The following is an 18,394-nucleotide window of genomic DNA, read 5'->3' on the forward strand; positions in this document are numbered from 1 at the left end:
TGTGTTCACAGCATGTGGGCAGCACGGTGGCTTAGTGGCTTAGTGGTTAGCACTGTCACCTCACAGCAAGAAGGTCCTGGGTTCGAACAGGCAGGGGCTTTTCTGTGTGGAGTTTGCATGTTCTCCCCATGCCTGCGTGGGTTTACTCCGGTTTCCTCCCACAGTCCAACAACATGTACAGTCCAAAAACATGCATTCTAAATTGCCCATAGGAGTGAGTGTGAGAGTGTGTGGTTGTCTGTCTATATGTGGCCCTGCGATGGACTGGTGACCTGTCCAGGGTGTACCCCTGCCTTTTGCCCTATGTGCACTGGGATAGGCTCCAGCAGACCCCCGTGACCCTAATTAGGAGAAAGCGGGTATAGACAATAGATGGATGGATGTTCACAGCATTTGGGTTTAGTCCTCATTTTGTTTCTATAAACAAATCTATTTGTTTCATTTTGTTTATATAATAAAGGTTTTGTACAGTAATGTTGAAAGTGTACTGAAAGTTAATGGTGACTTATGCGCTCCTTTTAAAGTTTATAGTTAAGAACAGATTATTAACATATGTTGCTGATGATGTTTTAATTAGTTGTCAGAGAGATGGAAATTTAATGTTGGAAATATTAAAGGAATTTAAAATCATCTCTACTACAAAAATCCTAGGGTGAAGTTTGAAGTTGTTGAAAAGGTAAAAATCTTCTTAATAAATGGAAATTACATAAATGTCATAATATACATAAAGACCAAATGTTGATTGTTAACAACTTAGTAACATATGCTGTCTGGCATCAGCTAGCTTGTGTTGATCCTCCAGCAGATTGATTGGCAAAAATACATTTAAATGTAGTTGATTTCTTTTGGGAGAAATTGCAGTGGGTTCGAAAAACGTCTGTATATTTACCCCAAAAATGAAAGAGGACATTGTCTTGTACATGTGCAGAGCAGATCAGCAGCCTTTCAGGTACAATTTGTACAAAGATTAACTGGTCTCACTGGACCACTGGACTCTGGAAATGTGTAGCCTGTGCTACTTTGCAGTTTGTCTGTTTGATGTGATAAAACATTCTGACTGGAAATCGTTATTTGTAGTTTTCAATAGATTCAGAGACTTGATTTTTTTCAAGCTAAAATGGCACTTTATGATGCTAGAAAAAATAAAACTGTGTAGAATTTAAGCTATAATTTAGAAATAGTATGTTTTATTCTGGTGTAATCTAGAATTTTAAATGATTTCCAGTATAATAAAGTATGAAAGAGCTTGCTTCTTTAATATTTTAGCATTTTAATGAGGCTTTGTGTGAAGTGATTAAAGTTAAAGTTGATGGTCAGTCTGCTGTTCTCTGTTCAGCTTCAGCTGCTGATAGTTTAATATCACACACATCAGATGAGAGAAACTAAATCTAACACTGTGTGATCATTTTAATGACATTGTTCATTAGAATAAACAGGTGATATTAAATCCTCATGTCATTCTGAATAATAAAATCATTTACACACACATCTTTAAAGTAAGTCTTAAACCAAGATAATAATCTGTTGATGAAGAGTGTGTCATTGTGTCTCTCTACAGCTTGTGTAAGTGTGGTATCTCAGATGAAGGCTGTGCTGCTCTGACTTCAGCTCTGAGATCAAACCCCTCACACCTGAGAGACCTCAATCTGTCTGATAATAATCTAGGAGACTCAGGAGTGAAGAGTCTCTCTGCTGTACTGGAGAATTGTAACATCGCGGGTGTCTGCTTAGGCAAATCCGCGGTTACTGGCGTGCCTCTTTATAGTGCTCAGCCCAGCACAGGCAATTAGGGCTGATGCACGGCACCTGTGCACGCTGTTATATAAGCCTCAGGTGCTCACGCACACGGTGTGTGGACACAGAATCTGTGCCAGGTATCGGAGGTAATAGGTGCTGAGAAGTAATTTGGCAATTAGAGTTACACTCCTCTAAAGTTGTTGCTAGCGATATTTAATAATCTAAAGAACATATAGAAAGTTATTTACTGGTGTGGCAGGCTGAGAATCAGCCCACTGCCACTTCCTGTTTAATCTTCATCCAGCTCATAATAATAGACAAAGACATTCTGTATAAATAAAACAGTCAGTTGTTTTTGTCAATACTGAATAAACCATTTACACTTTCACAGTCTGGGTTTAAAAAATACACCAATGATCTAACAACTTCTCCAAAAACTAATTAGAGTCTGATCTTGTTTTAGGTCTGATTACTGACAGTCTGATCTTCTCAAGAAAGATCTGTTCATGTGAACACTGAATAAAAATGCACATGTGAAGCAGGGAAAAGATACAAAAAACAAATCATATTATAATTTTATTGGTCACCCACACAACCATACACAGTACGACATGGAGCACTTAAAAGTAGAACAAAATAAAATTTAAATAATTAAAAATAGAATAAAATAGTACACAGTGACTATAGTGAATAAAGTGCAGATGTGAGCAGTTAGTGCACATAATTAATAATCTGACATTGTAGCTGAGGACTGAGGAGAGGAAACTACCAGACTAACACTTATCTCTGTGTTAATGAGGAGGATGTGAATGTGGATTTAGTTGAATGACCACATCCTGTTTTCCAGATCTAATTTACTACAGATTTGATCGATAATGTTAGCGTGTTAACTGCTAAAAGAATGCTTGATGATCTCTTCTCATTTTGAAACTCTTATGAAACTGTGTGTGATTTAGTCATCAGTAAAAGATTTTTAAAGGATTTATTCATTCAGGGGGCTAGTTACATAGTTTACTCATAAAAATACTAGTTGTTTTCATTTCAGAAGCATTAGCAAAAATATTTTAGCAATGCCCTTTACAGTGAGTTAAAATGTAAAATTTAACTAAAGAAATGTTCTATAGCACATACTTACATTAATGTTTGTTACAAAATTGAATGCTTTGCTCCAGTTGTGATCAAACTCTAAACATCCCTGTGTACAACCAGTGAAGAGTGTGTCATTGTGTCTCTCTACAGGTTGTGGTGTTGTGGTATCTCAGATGAAGGCTGTGCTGCTCTGACTTCAGCTCTGAGATCAAACCCCTCACACCTGAGAGAACTGAATCTGTCTGAGAATAATCTAGGAGACTCTGGAAAGAAGCTGCTCTCTGCTCTTAAGGATGATGAACATTACAAACTACAGACTCTGATGTGAGTAATGACCTTTTAATAAAAGTTCAACCTCATTATCATTAGTTGTACATTTCTCTTTAGTTCCAATAAATATCAGATTACCAGGTTAGGAAATAAAACCAGTTTTAGAAAATGTCACTATATTCTATTTAAAGTTAATTTTTCTAACAATTGTCTATAATATAAAAACATGGATTCAGAGTCTACAAAATGTCCCAAATGAGTGCATGAGAGTGATTGTAAATGAACATTGTGTCTTCTGTCATTCCTGTAAAATTCACCTCAGCTTCTTCTTAAAGTCTGCACTTAAATATAAATGTAGAACAAGAACTAAATGACACAGTAGTGTTCGTTATTTAAAAAAGCTCCTGTGATTGGATAAGAGCAGTGATGTGATGGGTAAATATCTGCTCATTATCCTGTTAGAACTTGTGGAAGTTCTCATTTGTTCTAGCTAAATGTTAGAAGACAGATGTTAGTAAGAATGAAGAAATGTTGAATGATTAATTATAAACAGGAGATGATGATGTTTCTCTTGGAGCAGAGATGATTACATGATGTTGATCATGAAGTACCACAGTCCACTTTGTGCTGATTCATTCACATCTTTTTTCCTTTATATTCAGGCTGTAATGAATATCTGTGTGTGATGAAGACTCCAGTGTTCCTGCATGTTGGGGAATTGAGAAGATGTTTATTAACATCACTCATTTCACATTTAGTTATAACACATTAAACTGGTCCATCTGAAGTGAGAAGTGTGTGTTCATCATCATGCAGAGTGAATCAGACTGTACACACTTCTATACTGAGTGTATAACAACCTCTGATCTCTGGATAAAATTCCCCGGGACTCAATCCTATAAAAAAAACTGAGGGATAATTTGGAGCAACAGGTGAAAATACACATGAACTGAAGCTGAACCCAGTCAGTGGACGAGAGAAATAAAATGGACAAAAACAGTTTCAGGACATTGGTGGAAGTCTGAGGAGTTTATCTGAGGAGTTTTTCTGAGGATTTCATCTGAGTTTAACTGATGAAGCCCATAGGAGACCTTTTGAGACCTTGTCCTTTGGGTAATTAATGTCTGTGTTGTACTAAATATCAGCATTCTTGGAAAATTCCTAATTAAATCAGATTAATGGCTAATAACTATCTGTAGTTTGGGTGATTTATTATTTTATATTATTTACACCTTTTACACATGCAAAGTTATAGGTATTTTACTGGATGCCTAACTAAAATTATATTTTAATTAGGTATTTAAAATATCTTGCATAAGTGCATTAAATAAATTTTGAAGAAATAAAATACAAAAATATAATGTTCTTTTGTTTTGTAAAATTAATATTCTAACATTTTGTAGTAAAATAATCTGTTCTCCAAAATATATAAACTATATAAATCTTCAAAAATAAATGCATGACTAACACAATATATTGTTGAAGTTATTTCAGAAGAGAAACCTGCTTATATATACACTATATTGCCAAAAGTATTCGCTCACCCATCCAAATAATCAGAATCAGGTGTTCCAATCACTTCCATGGCCACAGGTGTATAAAATCAAGCACCTAGGCATGCAGACTGTTTTTACAAACATTTGTGAAAGAATGGGTCGCTCTCAGGAGCTCAGTGAATTCCAGCGTGGAACTGTGATAGGATGCCACCTGTGCAACAAATCCAGTCGTGAAATTTCCTCGCTCCTAAATATTCCACAGTCAACTGTCAGCTGTATTATAAGAACGTGGAAGTGTTTGGGAACGACAGCAACTCAGCCACGAAGTGGTAGGCCACGTAAACTGACGGAGCGGGGTCAGCGGATGCTGAGGGGCATAGTGCGAAGAGGTCGCCAACTTTCTGCAGAGTCAATCGCTACAGACCTCCAAACTTCATGTGGCCTTCAGATTAGCTCAAGAACAGTGCGCAGAGAGCTTCATGGAATGGGTTTCCATGGCCGAGCAGCTGCATCCAAGCCATACATCACCAAGTGCAATGCAAAGCGTCGGATGCAGTGGTGTAAAGCACGCCGCCACTGGACTCTAGAGCAGTGGAGACGCGTTCTCTGGAGTGACCAATCGCGCTTCTCCATCTGGCAATCTGATGGACGAGTCTGGGTTTGGCGGTTGCCAGGAGAACGGTACTTGTCTGACTGCATTGTGCCAAGTGTAAAGTTTGGTGGAGGGGGGATTATGGTGTGGGGTTGTTTTTCAGGAGCTGGGCTTGGCCCCTTAGTTCCAGTGAAAGGAACTCTGAATGCTTCAGCATACCAAGACATTTTGGACAATTCCATGCTCCCAACTTTGTGGGAACAGTTTGGAGCTGGCCCCTTCCTCTTCCAACATGACTGTGCACCAGTGACCAAAGCAAGGTCCATAAAGACATGGATGACAGAGTCTGGTGTGGAGGAACTTGACTGGCCTGCACAGAGTCCTGACCTCAACCCGATAGAACACCTTTGGGATGAATTAGAGCGGAGACTGAGAGCCAGGCCTTCTCGTCCAACATCAGTGTGTGACCTCACAAATGCGCTTCTGGAAGAATGGTCAAAAATTCCCATAAACACACTCCTAAACCTTGTGGACAGCCTTCCCAGAAGAGTTGAAGCTGTTATAGCTGCAAAGGGTGGACCGACGTCATATTGAACCCTATGGATTAGGAATGGGATGTCACTTAAGTTCATATGCGAGTCAAGGCAGGTGAGAGAATACTTTTGGCAATATAGTGTATATAGGCAGAGTCAAAATCATAACCCAACCTCGCTGAGATAAAACAACTCAGACTGGATCATTTTAGACTGCACCTTTAAGAGGAGATTCACCTGGAATGAGTGAATATGAACACAAACTCCTTCTTTCTGTTATCTATCAATCTGTCATGTCAGTAGTGAAATTATTTACATGTGTACAATAAATTAATAAAAACTATCAACTACCAATTTGAACTGTCACTATGAATCTAAAAATCATTTCTTCTTGTAACTTGCACACAGTTTTTGAAGGAACCCAGCAAGTACATTGTTCCAGACATGTGGAGAACTAATCACAGATCTTCTGTGGATGTACACTGTTTCAGATCCTTCTCTTTCTTCATGTAATCTCAGACAGACTGAATGTTGAGATCAGGACTCTGTGGGGGAAAACCATCACTCCATGTTCTTATCTATGCTGAAGATAGTTCTTTATAACATTGGCTGTATGTTTGGGGTCATTGTCCTGCTGCAGAATAAATTAGGGTCCAATCAGACTCCTCCCTGATGGTGTTGCATGATGGTTAAGTATCTGCCTGGATTTCACAGCACGAAGGACACCATTAATCCTGACCACATCTCTTGCGTTTACGGTCTTCAACATCACCCGTATCTTTGTCCTTCTTCAAAATAACATGAACAGCACATCTTGAAACTCTAGCCTGCTTTAAAAATCTGTCCCTGGGAGAGACCTTCCTGATGCAGAAGACCTTCCTTGTGTCTTGTTGCTCTGCTCAGTCTTGCCTTGGTGTTTGACCTGTGACATGATTATGACTGACTTTCATAATCACACCAAATACTGATTGATTTAGATTTTTCTTCTGTTCTCTCATTTATCATTTTGTAAACTGATAAAAATAAACAATTAAAATATATATTTTAGAAAGCATTCTTACTTTACTGCATTTTTAATACCTTTTGCACAGTACTGTATATTCACAAAGTATTTTATAAAGCAGGAATTTTGTGGTTTGTATATAATAAAATAGGAAAGAGCTTGGGTGATTTTTGGAGTTAAAATTGGGCTTTTCTATCACTTCTCCCACTCTCCTGCAAAGTTTCCTAACTCTGTGTGTTAATAAATTCCTTTTCTTGTGTGTATATTCATTCATTCATTGTCTATAACCGCTTATTCCTAGGACTCCTAGGGTCACGGGGGTCTGCTGGAGCCTATCCCAGCGCACATAGGGCGAAAGGCAGGGGTACACCCTGGACAGGTCGCCAGTCCATCTTGTGTGTATATATTTTTATATATTATTATACCTTGTGGTGTTGTCCTTGTTGTTTACCTTCTTGTCCTGTTTCCTCTGATTTGTTTCACTTTTCTCTTGTTTCCTTTATTTCTTTCCATTGCTGTTTGGTCAGTGCAGATCTCGCTCTTTGTCAGATCTTTTCATTAGATTTTCAACCAGAAGTGAATGTAAAATGAACAAAAACATCAGAAATAAATTTCTCTATCTTTGTTTACTGAAAATAAAAAGTATAGCTCAGAATACATTCTGATAAATTCTCTTCATCATTTTCACAGTACTTTACTGACATGACTGTTAGCATGCAATCAACAGAGATTAAAAAAAAAATCAGTGACAAATAATAAGGTCCCAGGGCAAAAGTACAAGAAGTGATGGTTATGTGAGGGCAATTATTTACACATACAAAATTTACACATCGATTTAATCTCTCTCTCTCTCTCTCTCTCTCTCTGTGTGTGGGTGTGTGCGCGCGCGCATGCGCGAGTGAGTGGGCGGAGCGTTGAGAGTGTGCGTAGTGTTTTGGACGCCGTAGCGAAAAGAGAGCGTTTTTCTTCTCATATTTCGTATTTATACTCGTCTTTCTTTAATTTTTCCCTTCTTCTCATGATTTAATAGCAGGGCGTCTGTCTCCAGCTTTGCACTGGGAGCATGTCTGCCCCAGGACCTGAGAGCCTGGAGTTTCTCACACGGCGTCATGCTGTTAAAATAGTCTGGAGTGTGGGTGTAGAGGAGTGTTGTTTAGCTGTAGGGGAGCTAGTGGGCTATGACAACATCCTGTCTGCGGACCGAATCAACAAGGACATTGTTATTTACTTAAAATCTGTGGATTTAGCAAACAGTTTAGTAGAGAGTGGTGTGGTGATTGGTGGTGTTTTAACCCCTGTGCTTCCTCTGTTTACTCCTTCAACAAAATGAAGTACTGGACCAAATGCTGTCTCTCTACAGTGAACTGCTTTCTCCGATCAAATGAGATTCCGATCAAGGAGCATCCGATAACATCCACCTGCCGGCTCCAGCTGAGGAGAACGGAGAAAGGGTTAGAGAAACACCGGCCACTGTGGGACAGGAGCCCGGGGTCAGTCAGGAGGCACCGGGGGGAGCAGCTACTGAAGGAGAGAATACACCTGTAGAGGAGGAAGAAAAAACAGATAAAGGTGAGTTTCAGCAGCCGACAGGGTTGATGGGTTACAGAGGAGCAGATCTTTCCACACAAATCAGATGGTAGTAGATTAGGAAGAATGTTCAATTAAAAAGGTTAAAAAGAGGATTGTGTTTTTAAAGCCTCCTAGAACAGAAGACTGAGACAGCGCCATTCAGTTAGACAAGAAAAATAAATAAAAAGTAGACTGTGGAGGATATTGAAGTATTTCTGAAGATGAGTAAAAATGTGAGAAAAGTTCCTACTGATGAGTTTTTCCCAGACATACAACAGTTTACTGAGTTTTTAGAAGTGAGGGTCAGTTCTCTGATCATGAGATATACAGGCTTAAAAAGATTCTCACTACTGAACTGATAACTGTGTGCTAATGATGATAAAGAAATGGCATGAAAACTTTTCTTCTGCTAGGGCAGAGGAATTAATGTATTATTTCATGATGAATAATGAATAATGTATTATTGATTAATTTAGTTTTTCCTCTCAGTTTGAATTGTATGAATTAATTCAATGAAAGAGAGGTGAGGTGACATTCTGTTTGCACAAGAAACACACAGTGATGTCCCTAACACGATGGACTGGACAAGAGAAATTCACCATGCGAGTGACCTCACTTAGTGACCTCACTTAAGTCTTATTTTCTAAAAAGTTTTCTCCCTCTATCCTTTCAAGTGGAGGAGATTTTAAAGAATAGTCTGGTGAGAATAAGTTTGAGAATCACACCCTTGTTTTTATTTGTGTCTTATGCCCCCTCTACTGTGATTGACAAAATGTTTTATTAATACTTTATGTACAGTTTTGAACTTGTGTAGTCCTGATAGATATGGAATATTTATTAACACATGGAGACTTTAATTGGACTGAGAATGCTATAGACAGAAATTATGTAGAGCCCCACATGCCCTCACGAGAATTTAACTCGTTAACAGTATACTTGGGTTCATTGCTATAAGAACATCCTTATATAATAACAAGCTCTCTGAAGCTGGAGTACTTTAGTCAGACCCAGGTATCTCAGAGGCAAATGATGAACTCTGCCTGATGCTGACCAGAGAAGATCCCTCCCAGGGGTAGATGGTCCAGCTATCAGGTGTCTTTTACAAGTCTTGCTGTCCAGAGGTGGGTGCAGACCTACTAGCAATAATGAATGTAATAGTGGTAGCTCAAGTGGTTAAGGCTCTGGGTCATTGACTGGAAGGTCAGGGTTCAAGCCCCAACACCGCTAAGGTGCCAGCGTTAGGCCCCAACACCAACCCTCCCTGCTTCATCATCATGGCTGATCCTGCTCTCTGACCCCATCCCCAAAGGATGGGATATGCAAAGAAAGAATTTCACTGTGCAGTAATGTATATGTGACAAGGCTGTGTGTTGTCTATCATGCTGTATTCTACTGAAATTGAACCTCCGTTGAACTCAGAACTGAATTGTGTGCTTTGTGTTCTGAAGAATGATACTGTGTTTAAGCTCACAGACTACACTGACAATGTTTTTCTAATCAGTGGACAGAGAGATGTAAATGCTATGCTAAACATACTCCACAAGTACACACTTTCCTCATCTGCAAGGGATTACTGGCTAAAAAGTGAGGCCATTTCAGCTGGGGTGCTCACAAGGAGAACCAAGCCTCTCAAATGGCTTAACCTGGACCAGAGTGAGATTAAATGATCATGATAAACATTTTGATGGAACAATTGGAAAGATAAATGGAATTTTAAAATGTCAAGTTGTCTTATAGCATCATCACAACCTTTTCAAAGGAAATGTTCATTACTGGTTTTAAATAATTGTAATAATAATAATAAGATGCCAATATATATCAGCAGATGAGAGGAAAGTGAACAGAACTTGGTAAATAACATAATTGCTTTTTCTGCTCTGGTAAAATCCATAATGTGAATATTTTACTAGTCCATGGGAGATCTTACACATTTTACTGTGGTATGGTGTGAAAAACGAACACATTTACATCCATTCATTAATATGAGTGAAGAATCCAGACTAATCTTTCAACAGTGGCCTTTTGAATAATAAATATTTAATCAAAGATATATTAATCTTCTTCTTTCACCTTTTCCCTTCAGGGGTGGCCACAGTGAATCATCTCTCTCCACCTATCCCTATCTTCAGCATCCTCAACACTTACACCCACTAGCATCATATCCTCATTTATTACATCCATATACCTCCTCTTTGGCCTTCCTCTTTTCCTCCTGCCTGGCAGCTCCATGTCCAACATTCTCCTACCAATATACTCACTCTCCCTCCTCTGGACATGTCCAAACCATCTTAACCTGTCTTCTCTAACTTTGTCCCCCAAACGTCCAACATGAGCTGTCTCTCTGATGTACTCGTTCCTAATCCTGTCCAACCGTGTCCCTCCCAAAGAGAACCTCAACATCTTCAGCTCTGCTACCTCCAGCTCTGACTCCTGTCTCTTCCTCAGTGATACTGTCTCTAAACCATACAGCATGGCTGGTCTCACTGTCCTGTATCACCTTCCCTTTGATTCTCCCTGAAATTTTTCTATCACACAGAACTCCCGACACCTTTCTCCAACCATTCCAACCTTCCTGCACTCACTTCTTTACCTCTTTCTCACACTCTCCATTACTCTGGACTGTTGACCCCAAGTACTTAAACTCCTGTACGTTCTTCACCTCTTCACCCTGTAATCTTACTGTTCCACTTCCCTCCCTTTCATTCACACACATGTACTCAGTCTTACTACGACTGACTTTCATTCCTCTTCTCTCCAGAGCAAACCTCCACCTCTCCATGCTTTCCTCCACCTGCTCCCTGCTCTCACTACAGATCACAATGTCATCTGCAAACATCATTGTCCAAGGAGACTCCTGTCTGACCTCGTCTGACAACTGTCCATCACCATAGCAAACAGGAAGGGGCTCAGAGCCGATCCCTGATGCAGTCCCACCTCCACTCTGAACTCCTCTGTCTGACCTACAGCACACCTCACCACTGTCCTGCTCCTCTCATACATGTCCTGCACCACTCTGACATACTTCTCTGCTACTCCTGACTTCCTCATACAGTACCACAGCTCTTCTCTTGGCACCCTGTCATACGCTTTCTCCAAGTCTACAAACACACAGTGCAGCTCTCTCTGACCATCCCTATACTTCTCCATCAACATTCTCAGGGCAAAAATTGCATCTGTTGTGCTCTTTCTGGGCATGAAGCCATACTGCTGCTCACAAATTTCCACTACCTTCCTTAACCTAGCTTCCACTACTCTTTCCCAGAGCTTCATTGTATGGCTCATCAACTTTATCCCCCTATAGTTGCTGCAACTCTGCACATCACCCTTATTCTTAAAGATCGGCACTAATACACTTCTTCTCCATTCCTCAGGCATCTTCTCACTCTCTAAAACCCTGTTAAACAGACTAGTTAAAAATTCCACTGCCGCCTCTCCTAGACACTTCCAGACCTCCAACAGGATGTCGTCAGGACCAACTGCCTTTCCACTTTTTATCCTCTTCAAAGCCCTCCTGACTTCATCCTTTCTAATCTTATCTACTTCCTGTTCCACAGAGTTTACCCCTTCTACTCTTTTTTCCCTCTCATGTTCCTCATTCATCAGCTCTTCAAAGTACTCCTTCCATCTCCTCTGTACACTCTCCTCACTTGTGAGCACCTTTCCATCTCTGTCCTTAATAACTCTAACTTGCCACACATCCTTCCCATCTCGATCCCTCTGTCTAGCTAACCTGTACAAGTCCTTCTCTAGTGTCTAACCTAGTGTACAACTCATCATACGCCTTCTGCTTGGCCTTAGACACCTCCCTCTTCACTCTGCACTGTAAGTCCTTGTATTCCTGTCTTTTCTCTTCAGTCCTGTCCATGTCCCACTTCTTCTTGGCTAAACTCTTCCTCTGAATACTATCCTGAACTTCCTCATTCCACCGCCAAGTCTCCTTATCTTCTTTCCTCCTTCCAGATGACACACCCAGCACCTTTCTTCCTGTCTCCCTGATCACTTCTGCTGTAGTTTCCCAGTCATCTGGCAGCACTACCTGACCACCCAGAGCCTGCCTCAACTTCTGTCTAAATTCCTCACAACATTCCTCCTTCTTCAGCTTCCACCACTTGGTTTTCTTCTCCATCTCTATCTTTGACCTCTGCTTACAGACCATCAAATTCATCCTACACACCACCATCCTATGCTGTCTGGCTACACTCTCTCCCACTACCACTTTACAGTCACTAATCTCTTTCAGATTGCCTCTTCTACATAGGATGTAGTCTACCTGTGTGCTCCTACCTCCACTCTTGTAAGTCACTCTATGCTCCTCCCTCTTCTGTTATAAGTGTTAACCACAACCATGTCCATCCTCCTAGCAAAGTCCACTACCATCTGTCCTTCAAGGTTCCTTTCCTTAACTCCAAACTTGCCCATCACCTCCTCATCACCTGTGTTCCCCTCACCAACATGTCCATTAAAATCTGCTCCTATCACCACTCTCTCCCCCGTGGGACCATCTCTATCACTTCATCTAATTCACTCCAGAATCTCTCTTTCTCCTCTAACTCACAACCTACCTGTGGGGCATAACCACTAACAACATTCAACATCACCCCTTCAATCTCCAACTTCAGACTCATCACCCTGTCTGACACTCTCATCACCTCCAGAACATTCCTCACAAACTCCTCCTTCAGGACCACACCTACCCCATTTCTCTTACTATCCACCCCATAATAAAACAGCTTGAATCCTGCTCCTATACTACAAGCCTTGCTACCCTTCCCCCTGGTCTCCTGTACACACAGTATATCCACCTTCCTTCTCTCCATCATATCAGCCAGCTCTCTACCTTTCCCTGTCATAGTACCAACATTCAGAGTTCCTATTCTCAGTCCTACACTCTTACCTTTCCTCTTCTCTCTCTGTCTGCACACTCTCCTCCCTCCTCTACATCTTCGACCAACAGTAGCCCAATTTCCACCAGCGCCCTGTAGATCAACGGCGCCGATGGCGGTCTTTCTTAACCCGGGCCTCGACCGATCCGGTATGAAATTTAGAGTACTGATGATTCACATGGTTAAATTTGGCAATGTTTTACGCCGGAAGCCCATCCTGACGCAACCCTCTCTATTTATCCGGGCTTGGGACCGGCACAGAAGTCACTGGACTGTGACCCCCATGGCTAGATTAACCAAAGATATATTAATAATGATTAAAAATCAAATCTCTCTCTGTGTCTCTGTCTCTCTCTCTCTCTCTCTTTCTCTCTGTCTCTCTCTCACTCTCTCTCTCTGTCTCTCTCTCTAACAATCTAAACAAAGTTTTTATATCACTGAGCTGCTTCTAAGATTGGATTTATTGAATTTCCTCCATCATCTTGATTAAATAATGAGTAAATAATGAAGTGATACAATGATAAAGCATGACCTTATCTGAGGAGCCGTGGAAGATATTAGGAGGATAAAGTCACTGACTGGTGTGTTGATCAGTGTTCACACTAAAGTCCTGAAAGCTGGTTAGATTTTTGGGTCTGATTTCTGTTTTAAATGAATTGTTGTGTGTTTTCTCTTCCCTCAGCTCCACCAGTGCACCATGGAGTCTTTCTACACTGTTCAGTCCAAGAGGAGAGACGTCCAGAAGCTGCTGCAGAAACTCCAGAGTTCATCTGAACGCTCGCTGGTGATTAACATCACTGTCTGATACCCAGGCCAGGAGATCAGACTAACAAGTAACTAACAAGACTCAGAGACTGATCCTCCTGCACTGTTCAATAAATCGTTCATTAAAAAAAAAATAATAATAATAAATAAAAATTTGACTTAAGGACGTTTTAGTGTCATTTTATTCTTTTCCCCAGCTGATTACTGCCAGTTTGGAGGAGGACTGTTCTTTATCTGTCTCTTCTGGTACAGATTCATTGACCTTTTGTGCTATGTTGTGATTTGTATTTACTGTAGAGTTAGGATTCTGAATTAAAAGATAGCATAATGTTTGTCATCAAATATTATCCGAACTGTATGGAACTCCCAGCGGTCAGGAGAATATTGTGGAAAACAATCTAAAACTGACCTGGAAAATACAATCTACTAAAGAACAGACCACATGTCCCTCTGCTCAGCAGCACAATTTGTTTCTTTCTTCATGTGTTTCAAAGGTGAAATCATGACTTTATCATGACAGTGACCCTAACAGACAAGGGGAAATGCCTTTATTAGTGTTTGTGAATAATAGGTTGATGTTATAAATTTACATAAATAAAAGTGTTTTAGAATCAGTAATGGTGTGTACTTAGTTACAATCAAATATATCAGTTTATTTTGTATTTCAGTTGTATATATTCCACAATATATGATACACTATATAAATATTATATTTGGATTGTATTTCTGCAGGTTTTTATAATTATCACAATTAATTGAAGGTGTTTGTAATAATCAGGAAATACAGTACCTGTAAAATAACAGTGTTTCACTTCAAATCCTTTCTGTAAATGTATTGTTTTTCATCTTGTTTTTAACTTTATTTCAAAACTTACACCATTGTTCATTTACTAGAATCACAAAAAATGATCTTTTTGAACACCTGGGGTTTTTAACAAAGGAAAACAAATGTGTTCCAGCAGCAGGGTCCCACACTCTCACTGCCATGGCCTGGGTTTGATTTCTGAGGGATTACTTCTCAGTGCTGGTCCCAAACCTGGATAAAATGGGAGGGTTGTGTCTGGAAAGCACATCTGGTTGTAAAAACCTGTGCCAAACTCAAACTGACCCAAACAGGCAGCAGATGAAAAAAGAGTGCTTGATTTAAGGTTGGTTTACTTTTTTGAAGCTTTTAATCTAATACTGTTTCTATGAGGAAGTTAATATAAACGTAGATTTGGACATTATACCCCATGTTGCAGGAAAAAACATGACACCTCTCACCTACTGTTTAATGGGGGAACGGTGAGAACAACACAAACATCTGAACTAGAACCTATGAGGCAACCCCAAAAATGAATCTAACACACGATTAAATGCAAGGGTTTTGACTTGATAACTGTTAGCCATTGTTCTGGATTAGGGTTTAAGTGAAGTATGTTATCAGACTCATTATCACTCAGAGCAGTTTTTAATAAAATGCTGGTAATAATTTAGATTTAAAATGTGTATAAACTAGCAGGCTGTTAGGTTAGTTAGCTTTGCCCCAGGAATGAAGCTATAGTTTTGCTAGAACAGATGAGCCTCCATCAATGCTTCAGTGTCTTTGGTGTCTGGTTTTACAGTAAATCTATTAATATTGTATGTTTTTCTTTGTTATTATAATATAGTATCAGCTAGCTCTACAATTTTACAGATTTATTAAGTGAATATCTTATATTCAGTACCTGTGAAACAGTTAGAAATCATAAGTGCACATACTAAACTTTAAATAATTTACATTCTGTCTGAAATTCATCTCCAGTCATGTTTAGATATTCTCAGTACACTTTTTTGTCTTCTTCCTCCGTAAATTTCAGGATCATCTCCAAAACTCTGTCACTCTTCAAAATGTCTGAATGTGTGTGTAAAAGTAAATCCCATGGTGAACTTTCAGGATTCTCTGAGCGAGGCTGAGGAGAAGAATCAGATGGATGAGGTGTCCAGTGCTCTGGTGGACAGTGAGAGCTCCAACCTGGAGGACCGAGTGAGGGAGCTGGAGGAACTGATCTGTGAGGCACACAGAGAGTGTGAAAGAAAGAACAAGGTGTGTTAGAAGAAACTCACGTTAAACAGGACTCTGAGTTACAAACAGTATGGTGACTATTGAGAACAGAATCTCATATTCAGTATCTAGAAATCTGATGTACCTGTGCTGTGTCTGTGAGGGAAGTAGAAATATAAACTGTGTATATGTATGTTACAGTTTAATGACCAGTTATACTTTTCTCATGCTGTATATTCAGTGTAATACATGATCACCATATTTATACTTTATCTGTTACACCCATTTCATTTATTTATGAAACACACTTCGAGTTTTTTCATTAAAATACATTACCCAGTCACATTAAAATGGATAACTTTAATACGACATTCATCATCTCTACATAATCATTCAAATTCATAATTTTGAATAAAGAGTAGATTTGATATTTGTTTTAGTGAATTTTAGTTCAGGCATGTTATTGTGTTTGGTGAAAAACTAAGTAATTGTAAATAGATTATACACAATGTCTTCTCTTTAATCAGATTTTTTTCATACAGCTTATGTTACTCCCAGGTTTGATACAATATTTCATACAAAGAGAAAAAGGAGAGAAGTACATCTTGGTATCTGATTGTTGTGTATTGTTAAACCCCTGTGTGTTGTAGGATCATGAGCAAGCAGAGGAGGCTTACAGCATCCTGCAGTCCCAGCATGAAGAGATATTAAAACAGCGGGATGAGTTAATAATGGTATTCATTTTTCATTTTCATGGTATTCATTTTTCCTCTAAAAAGACTTTTGAAGCTGTTCTGAAGATCAGTGTGTCTGAATGTGTAGATGTAAAAACCCTGCTTCGTTGATTGAATTTCCAGGTCTGTCTGCCTGAAGCTGAGAGGAAATACGATCAGGCGATGGAGACCAATGCCCGGCTGGAGAAGGAGAAGTCCATCCTGATGTCCAGGGTGGACACACTGCAAGGCTCAATGCAGCAGCTGGGACACCTTCCCTGTGAAACACAGAGTGTGTTGAGCCAAAGAGGGTGAGTGAGAAAATCCGTGCATTAAACACTTCCTTTAGTAATAATGTGAGGAAGTGTGATGTTCGTGCTGCATAGTGAGATACTTTACAGGCTTTATTTAACTGAACTAAATAAATATTTCATTTTAAATTTTTGTTATTGAACAGAAATGGACTATTGTGATGTAAACAGTCAGTGCTAACGTGAAATTATTTTTCACCATGGCTGTGTTTCAGAAATATGAAGTAGAGCAGAAACTTTTTTCAAATACTGTATGTGCAGGCCGAGCTCTACAAGAAGAAGGAAAAACACAAGGAGAAACTCAGAAGAAAAGGGTAAGCTTTTCTCCTCATCTAATGAGTCGAGTCCTCAAACATGTCTGAATGTGTGTGTAGCAGTAAACAAAGCCAAACAGCTTTAGTTGTTGAATTCCCAGGAGTCTCTGGTTGACGCTACTGAGGAATATGAAGAGGCGATGGTGTTCATTGACCTACTAGAAGATGAGAACTCCAAGCTGAAGTCTGATGTGGAAACTCTACAAGACTCAGTGCAGGAGTTGGACAGAGAGCTCTAACATGTAAAGAGACAAGAAGAGTATGTGGGGAAAATGAAATTGTTGCATTATGTAGGTTCTTTATAAACAATCATCATTTTCCTGCTGTTTTATGCAATACCAACAATTTAAAATGTGCAATAATCTTATCTTATCTTATCTTATCTTATCTTATAGCTACACTGTAAAAAATAAAATCACCACTTGTCCAGCATACTGTACTTTTTGAGTCACCTATACTAAGAATTGTGAATAACTATGAATCTACATAAAAATACATGTTATTTCAACAATTCTAACAAATGTTATACTTACATCTTTAACAAAGTTTTCTGGACAGCAATGTTGACATTTAAATAATTCACACGTGTGATGGATGATGTCCTAGTCGAAAATCACACCATTTTGAGTATTTGCATCTCATCTCCAATTTATCTTGGTGCCATATCAGACTTCACTCATATTGTGACTCTTCAAGGACATAAATATTGCCATATCGCTGTAGGTGAGAAACAATATTACTTTTAATTGTATGAATGCGATGAAATGTATATTCCCAACCTGACGGTGTGTTACTAATGATGAGAATTATTGCATATGCTTACAAATGCAGCGGCTAATCCATGTATAGGTTTAACCAGTGGCAGCTGGTGTTAAAAAATTTAGGGGGTGCAAACAAACTTAAAATCAAACTGTTAGTAATGCAGGACTGTACATAGCCATTTATCGGGTGATTATGTATCATTACTGCCCCTTCATTTCTGTGCTTCATGGTCCCTCACAAGAGGTAATGAGATAAGACTCAGCATTGATTACAGAATGTTTGATTACTCTTAATATGATTGAATTGTTTATTATAAACAGTTCTGTGAGGAATT

General features: G+C 39.3%; 2 protein-coding genes across 7 annotated transcripts in view; one reads left to right on the plus strand and one right to left on the minus strand.

Annotated features, from left to right (window-relative positions):
- Positions 1–1,700, plus strand: part of LOC131370162 (NACHT, LRR and PYD domains-containing protein 12-like) — a 404,348-nt gene extending 402,648 nt beyond the window's left edge. Inside the window, exon 14 of the mRNA XM_058417310.1 lies at positions 1,559–1,700. Coding sequence (XP_058273293.1) covers positions 1,559–1,567 — 9 coding nt within the window. The 3' untranslated portion in view covers positions 1,568–1,700. The remainder of the gene's footprint in view (positions 1–1,558) is intronic.
- Positions 1–18,394, minus strand: part of LOC131370166 (NLR family CARD domain-containing protein 3-like) — a 237,541-nt gene that overhangs the window by 193,389 nt on the left and 25,758 nt on the right. The window lies entirely within an intron of this gene.

This window comes from Hemibagrus wyckioides, linkage group LG19 (genome assembly GCF_019097595.1).
Source record: "Hemibagrus wyckioides isolate EC202008001 linkage group LG19, SWU_Hwy_1.0, whole genome shotgun sequence".
Lineage (NCBI taxonomy): Eukaryota > Metazoa > Chordata > Actinopteri > Siluriformes > Bagridae > Hemibagrus > Hemibagrus wyckioides.